General features: G+C 36.6%; 1 protein-coding gene across 1 annotated transcript; it reads left to right on the forward strand.

The window, feature by feature from the left end:
- Positions 956-6,226, forward strand: LOC109822599 (KRR1 small subunit processome component homolog). Its single transcript, XM_020388831.1, has 11 exons — positions 956-1,270; positions 1,680-1,756; positions 1,876-1,986; positions 3,404-3,472; positions 4,363-4,419; positions 4,530-4,568; positions 4,654-4,758; positions 4,859-4,941; positions 5,063-5,144; positions 5,793-5,936; positions 6,026-6,226. The coding sequence occupies exons 1-11, from the start codon at positions 1,078-1,080 to the stop codon at positions 6,209-6,211; spliced, it is 1,146 nt and encodes a 381-aa protein (XP_020244420.1). The 5' UTR covers positions 956-1,077; the 3' UTR covers positions 6,212-6,226.

The raw sequence follows: 7,883 nt of genomic DNA on the forward strand, positions 1-7,883 counted from the left end.
GCATGGTTCGGTCCAAACCGAAAAAACTAACCGAACCGACCCGAACTGACCCGAAAAAATCGGTTTTATGAGTAGGGCGGTTCGAGTTGGTTTGAAAACTTTTTAACCCGAACCGATCGAATATCGTGCAATACTACCCATTCTGATCTTAAACCCTACCCGACCCGTCCCCAAAGAGTCAAAGACTCAAACCCTAAACTTATTTTCTGAATCATTATGGGTTAAAAATAATATCATTATATCAGTGTTTAATGCTTCATAATCTCCTACTTGTTGATATCTTTTTTTCTTTAACACAGTTTGTTGTTTGATAAGAAGTTTGATGAAGTTAGAACCGAACAAACCGAACCGAACCGCACCGAACCGACTTACAACAGTTCGATTCGGTTTTGAATTATAGACGGTTCGGTTCGGTTGTTCAAATTTTGGTAAAAACTGAATCGAACCAACCGTTGCACACCCCTAGGGAGGAGGAGGTGGATGGTAGAGGGCATAGGGAACTGAATATAAAAACATGAAGTCAAAGGGGACGGAGGGGGGAGGCGGGGAGTGAGAAAAAAGAGAAGAGGTAAGAACTTGTTGGTAATGGCCATGAAGTGGGAGAGAAAAAAGAGATGAGAGGATAAATGCCTAATGATAATGGGTATGAAGTGGGGAGAAAGAAAATATAAAAGGGGAGGAATATGATGATGATGATGAGAGAGAGAGAGAGAGCAGGTCACATATGTATTAATTAGTGGTATAATAGGGAATGTAAAAGTATTGCTTAGAGGATACTATGTTTGAGGGTTAGAAGTAAAAAAGAGTTGATTTTGGGGAATTTTGCCTTGTTGACTACGTCTTGTGGGTGGGGGTTTACATAAAACTTTATAAAGGCCCATTAGCCCATGAAGAAGTGTTTCACGTGCACGCTTGCTTGGGTCGTATCGATTTCCTTCGGATTTCTGCTAAGGCCCATAATTAGTTGAAATTCTTTAATCTTTCTCAGTCTCTTTCTTCCCTCGTCCCCACCACTTTCTAAACCCTAATTCCCCCAAAACCCTAGCTTCCTTCCATCTCCATCTTCAAGCTTCGACCATGGAGGAAGAAGAAGGGAACCGGCCTCAGCAGAAGACGCAGAGGAAGCACAAGGGGAAGCACGACAAGCCGAAGCCATGGGACGACGATCCCAACATCGACCATTGGAAGGTGGAGAAGTTCGATCCAACTTGGAATGAAGGAGGAATGCTCGAAGTCAGCACTTTCTCCACCCTCTTTCCTCAGTACAGAGGTAATTCCCCTTCTCTCTCTTTGCTCGTTTCTGCAAATTAGGGCTTAGGGGTTCTTTAATTATTTCGGATGGAGTAGCGATAATTAGAATGCAAACCCTAATCTACTTTTGTCTACAAGAAACGAAAATGCGGGCTCCTTCGATAGTGAGTATTCAAGATAAAGATTGTTTCTTTGTGTTGGATATAATATTTATGATGGGAAAATTATGAAGATGGAAGCTTGGTGATTTGTTGTCGATTTTTTCTCAATAGATTTGTTTGATAGGCAATCTATGATGAGACCACTATAGAAATGTGCGTGCGCGCGTGCGCACACACGCGCACATAAATTTTTCTGCAGTTATGTTAGCTTCTCTAGCGGTTGATCTATGTTTGTGTACAGTATTTATCAGTTCTGTTCCTGTACAGAAAAATACTTGCAAGAGGCTTGGCCGATTGTTAAACGGGCACTAAAAGAGTTTGCCATTAAATGTGAGCTCAATTTGGTAAGCAACTGAAATAATTCAGTAAAATTATATTTTTCTTTTCTATGAATGAATGCCATACCCTGATGGTGTTTTATATTTTTCATTTATATTTTTTATGACATTCTTTACTCTCTTAGGTTGAGGGATCAATGACCGTTTCAACTACTAGGAAGACTAGAGACCCATATATTATCGTCAAAGCAAGGGACCTCATAAAACTTTTGTCACGGAGTGTCCCTGCGCCTCAGGTATGCTTGTTGCGGCATCCAGTTGTTTTTCTCATTTGCAACTTACTGCACATGGAGCTATAAATTTTTTTATTGATTGAATGTATGGTATGTGCTGCATTTAGTGTCATTTCTAAGAAAATATAAATTATTTTTTGGGGTGAACTGGAGAAGTGCTCCTTAAATACGGTAACAGACATTTTATCTGATGGCTAAAGAGCTACCTATTGTTCAAGTGTTAGTCAATGAAGAAACATGTCTAGAAAATATAGATAGCTGAGATTTCATTGGTAAGATTGTTAAGGTATCTTACTGGAATAAAACCTGAAAGATTAGGACGAGAAATAACGATATTTTCAATACGTTAAAGGTAGCTTTAATAGGGGATTTGGTGAGGTGGATTGGTTGAGATTGTATAGTCCTTTTAATGGAATAGTAAGTGCATTTGTTAGTAAGACTGGCAGCCTTAGTTGCAGTGAGGCTATGGGTAGATCTGAACATGAATTCAGGAGGTTAAAAGACTAATATACTTGTTAATAATAGAGTGATAGCCCTTGATAAAAGTACTGTTATAAATAGCGGTAAATAGCCCCGCAATAGTGGCGCTAATAGCGTTAGCGGTCCCTTCCCGCGACGTTATCGCCCGCTACGCTATCACGCAATAACGGTGACATATTGCGGAATATGTCTGTTCGTAAAAGCGGCCAATAGTGTGTCATAATGGTAAATAGTGAGCGATTGCATTCGAAATTTACTTTTTGACAGCTATTTAAAAGCGGTTTGAGGTTTATTTTTTTATAATTAAACTCAACCCTTGACCATTGCATTCCACCGTCTCCTGTGATTTTCAGCGTACTCCCGTCATCTCTCATAGCCTCTAGCACCTACCTTAATACTTCCTCTCACCTCCTTCACAGTGAGCTCCTCTTAGGGCAGTCCTCTCACCGCTAAGCTTTTCTTCTCGAAGACGACGACTTTTTGACTCCTCTATCCATCTTCGGTATTACGTGATGGTTACATGTCTATTTCATGTTTAGGATCTCTTTAAATCATCTAATATGTACTTTTAGATTTCTTAGATTTTTCTTTAATTTTTCTTTTTTTAGTATTTATAAATATCTGAATTAGACCGCTATTTGACTTTGCGCTTTTTACCGCTATTTTACCGCAATAGCCCGGAATAGCCTTAGCGATGCCTTACCGCTACGCGATGCTATCCGCTATCGATAACCTTGTAAAACTGAATGCAGAAACCTGTAGCCAACCCTAATTTGGGTAAAGTCTTGGTATGTATAAATGCATTGATCTCCAAGCTCTAGGTTGCTTTTTCTTTTCTCTTTAATTCAGAATAAATGCTTTGAGAGCTAAAACATCATTTGTTTCTTTTTTTGGACACTTGAACTAAAAGTGTGGTATGAATTCCTTTTTGATGTTGTAGGCAATCAAGATACTGAATGATGAGATGCAATGTGACATTATAAAGATCGGTAGCCTCATACGTAACAAGGTATTATATTTGTTTTCTCTAGCTTCAGATCCTTTGCAGATGCAATGTCCTATATTTCCCTCATATTTTCATTTCAAGATTTTGTTAAGTTCAGCTATGCAATACAAAATTTACACATTTCATTTGAAGATAGGATTATAAATAACTATTCTCTTGTTATTTTGGCGGGAGAAGATAAAGTTTCTCTAGCACAATCTCAAGAATAGTAAGAAGTAAGAGACGCAAAAGTAATGTGATTATAAAGTGGATCTGTTTTTTTCCTTATATTGGCATCAAATTGTGATTTAGCTGCCAATAAATGAAATTTCCTCAGATGGTTAGCAACTTATAAAGCTGAAATATTGCTCCTGTGCCTCCGTCTTGATATCTTTGATATAAGTTACTTGTGATCTACACAGGCTCATTGTTTCTGAACTTAGGCCTGCTTAAATTTCTGTTGAAAATGCAGTAGTAAATCAAGTTTATACTTGTATTATCAAATAATTCTTCATTCAAGTGCTTTGATCTGGAATGTGGCAATCTTGAGCATAAATGTATTACATTGGTGCTCCATGGTTTAACATACTAATGTGAATTAATCTACTTGCTAAGAAAAAAATTCTCTACTGACATTCGAATCGTGATATTATTTAAACATGCTTTATACTACTGATATTTGTTTAGTATTCATATCACGTACTAACATGCTTCAACAACTGTGATACTTTTTCTGTGCGTCCATAAAAATTCAATCATGTTCTCTGTGTAAATGAAAATGCCGATTGCGACAAATCTGCAAAGTCAAGTTTTTTCATTGTGATCAGCAATTAGTTAAGCAGAGGTGTCAGCACACCTTTTGTATGTGTTACAAGCATTTGAGTGCTTATTTGTAAACTTGTTATTTTCTGCAGGAACGATTTGTCAAGAGGAGACAGCATCTTTTGGGCCCTAATTTATCTACTCTGAAGGTATCATATGTTTTATGAACAAGTTAGTTCAATCAATCATCAATTATGTGCAATTAGTCCCTAGCTTTTACTTCATCAGTCTAGCTTATAAAACATCCACAATGCTACAGGCCATTGAAATATTGACGGGTTGCTATGTGTTAGTTCAGGTACTGCTCCATTTCTTTTATGCTTATCTAAATTTACATATAAGTTACCTTATCTCATTCATTAATCGACCTATATTTCCATTAGGGAAACACTGTTGCTGCGATGGGTTCATTTAAGGGTCTAAAGCAAGTTAGGAGGATTGTAGAAGACTGCATCCAGAATGTGCTACATCCCGTGTACCACATCAAGGTGGGTTCTTCGCTTATTAGAGATCTCCGTGAAGTTTATCCTATAAACGTAGATCTGTGAATAGATCAGAATTTATGTAATGTTGTTTGCTGCTTGGCAGACTCTTCTAATGAAGCGAGAACTTGCGAAAAATCCAGCACTTGCTAACGAGAGCTGGGATAGATACCTTCCTAAGTTCAAAAAGTATGTCATGTTTTCACAATAATAGATAAATTGTTTGCTTCATCCTGCATGATATTTATTTTCCGCCTCTGTTTTTATTTGAGAAAAACCTTATTGTTTTTTATTTTATCTATTTATTCAGGAAGAACGTCAAGCAAAGGAAAGTTAAGACCAAGGAGAAGAAGCCTTATACACCTTTCCCTCCTCCTCAACCACCTAGCAAGGTAAAATACAGTTACACGCTTACTGCTCTGATTACGTCTTTGCTGCTGCAATCATTATGCTTCAGCAATTTTCTTCAATATAGTGGTCCATTTTCCTTGTTTGATTTTGTAATAATGGAATTTCATGACATTGTCATGCTTGCTTAATTTTATTGGTGCGAAACACCAGTTTTGATGTCTTATTTAGTTATTTAACAGCATTGTCTAAATTATGTTCAATTGTTCATAATTCAAATTTTAATTCAAATATCATGTTGGAAATCTAAGAATCTACTTGGGGCACACCTGTGTTAATCCACGTCAACGAGTCATGATGAGATCATAATGCTGTCCCAACATTGATGATGACAAATTGATGCTATTCTGTGAAAGAACTAAATTTTTTCATACTTGAACAACTTGTGTGTTTCATACGCTCATTTGTATATTCATCTTCATGCTTTAGCCTTGTTAGTTTAACAATTATTTTGGTGCCCAATTTCATGTTCTTCTTCATAAAATCTCTGTATACATGCAGTTGTTGCTATTTAAATATGTTACTTGAGTTTTTTCCTCTACGTCAAGGCTGTAAAATCTCCTTTTCCTAGTTTCATTTGGACATGCTTTTAGTGAACTTTGATGCTAAGTATGTGATGTGGATTCTTTCAGATTGATCTTCAATTGGAAAGTGGTGAGTATTTCTTAAGTGACAAAAAGAAGTCTGCGAGGAAGTGGGAAGAGAAGCAGGAGAAGCAGGCAGCAAGGACAGCTGAAAACAAGAGGAAGAGAGAGGCTGCATTTGTTCCACCAAAGGTTCAGTCTGCAATTAGTGAATTCCTATTATTTTGAAGAAAATATTCATTTGGGATTATTCTGATGACTTACTTTGGCATGCTTTCCAGGAGCCTTCTGCTCATGCATCTGATAGCACTAAATCCGACAATGTCAAGAGTGAGGTGTCTGATGTTGCAGCGTCTTTGAAGGTAATTAATTTTTCTTCCTTCTTTTCTCCTCAAGTAAGCATTACTCTGTTCAAAATTTGTATATCCAACCCTCCCTCGTTTAGACATATTGCAGCTATGTTATGAACACCTGTCAGTTCACTCGCTTTCTGCATAGTCATTAGTTTTTAAATTGGGTAATGTGATATACAAGTCTAGCTTCTGGCATATATTGCATTGACATGGATACAGTGAAATGAATGCATTGCTAACAGGAAATACAGCACATAAGTTTTAAGTCATACTTATAAACCCACAATGACACAACAAATCGGGTCCAATACAGTGTTCGACATGAAACAGTTACGAAATTCAAGTGTATGTGCTTTCTATGGACCTGTATTTTTTTCTTAGGCACAATAGCCAGTTTTAATTCTGGTTTCAATTTTTAGTAAAACACTTGCATCTAGCATCTAATCTTGTATATCTCTAACTTCCTGAATTGCTAAACTTTACATGGTAAACAACAACAAAGCCAATTTAGTCTTGAATTAGTATTTTTCTTTCCAGTGCTTGCTTCATTCTTTCACATTGATTCCTGTACGTAAAATGGGATGACAAATCATGATGTAAATCCACATGATAATTCTGTGCTGTGTGTGAAAGTGAGAAGGCGAGAATTCACATTATGTATGGGTCAAAAAATATGGACATCGATTGGTGTTTACTCATAATGTGGTATTGTTTGTGAGAAATTTTTTTGGATAACGATAGAACTTGGAGGATGCAGATGGATCCATTTTGGAATTGTTCTTTTCTGAGGAAATTGGTTAGCGAACATTGTCTGGCAATAAGAAAGTTGTGTGGTATTGGATGGGCTACTTATCAGCTGGTATAAGATAAATTAAGCCAATGATTATAGGAATAAGAATTTGGAAAAAATTGAAGTGGAAATACTGGGAACTGGAAGTAAGATACAAGAGGGATGGATGATTCAACAGAAGCGGTATATGCTAAAAGGAACATCATTTGCATTCAGCTTCATAATCATATGAACAGCCTCGTGTAAAGTTAGCCAAGGGGCTCAAATACCGGCAGCAAAGAGAAACTGCATTTTCTTTTTTGTTCCTTGGTACAAAAGTATAGATAGAATGAAGACAACACCAGTCTGTAAACTTTTTGACATTTTAGCAGGAAATGAGTTGCAACTGTTTAGATATCTGGGTAGGAAATACATAATTTGAGTCCTCTATTCTCTTTCTCTAAAGACGTCAATCAAGGTTTGAGGTATCAATTGATACCAATTTGTATTTGGCTGTATCATATCAGATTTTAGCATTTAGGTATGTTGATCTTGCCCAACTGAAACTGCTTGATGCCATCAATATTGACTGATAAAGTACGATTACAGACGGATACTCTAATAATATATAGTATTAAGAATATGTTCACGTACATAAAATTGATTTGACAAGGTTACATTGGGATAAAAAATCATGAATAGATAGCCCATGTTATAACTTGTCCCATCTGTCAATAATACTATCTGAAGCCTCAAACGTATCTTGTAATTCGTAACTTCGATCAAATTTATATAAGTTTTGAAGTGAGTCTTCCATTCGATTGATTATTTGTTTTTTTTTCTGTTATAATGTTACAAGTTTTTACAGTGTTTCATTATTTTTTTTCATCGGTGAAAGCCAAAGAGTTCAAGAAGCACTTTTTATTTTTATTGCTAGGATCGGAAATAGAAAGATCAAATGAAGCCCACATATGTCGTGTCCTCTAATCTAGTAAGTTTCTTTTACCGTGTTTTTGC

This window comes from Asparagus officinalis, chromosome 8 (genome assembly GCF_001876935.1).
Source record: "Asparagus officinalis chromosome 8, Aspof.V1, whole genome shotgun sequence".
Classification (NCBI taxonomy): domain Eukaryota; kingdom Viridiplantae; phylum Streptophyta; class Magnoliopsida; order Asparagales; family Asparagaceae; genus Asparagus; species Asparagus officinalis.

What these genes read in the sequence shown, in the direction of transcription:
- LOC109822599 (XM_020388831.1), top strand. Translation starts at nt 1,078, where the DNA reads ATGGAGGAAGAAGAAGGGAACCGGCCTCAGCAGAAGACGCAGAGGAAG. An exon ending in CCTCTTTCCTCAGTACAGAG is followed by an intron (nt 1,271 to 1,679) that starts GTAATTCCCCTT and finishes GTTCCTGTACAG; the next exon opens with AAAAATACTTGCAAGAGGCT. An exon ending in CTAATTTATCTACTCTGAAG is followed by an intron (nt 4,420 to 4,529) that starts GTATCATATGTT and finishes ACAATGCTACAG; the next exon opens with GCCATTGAAATATTGACGGG.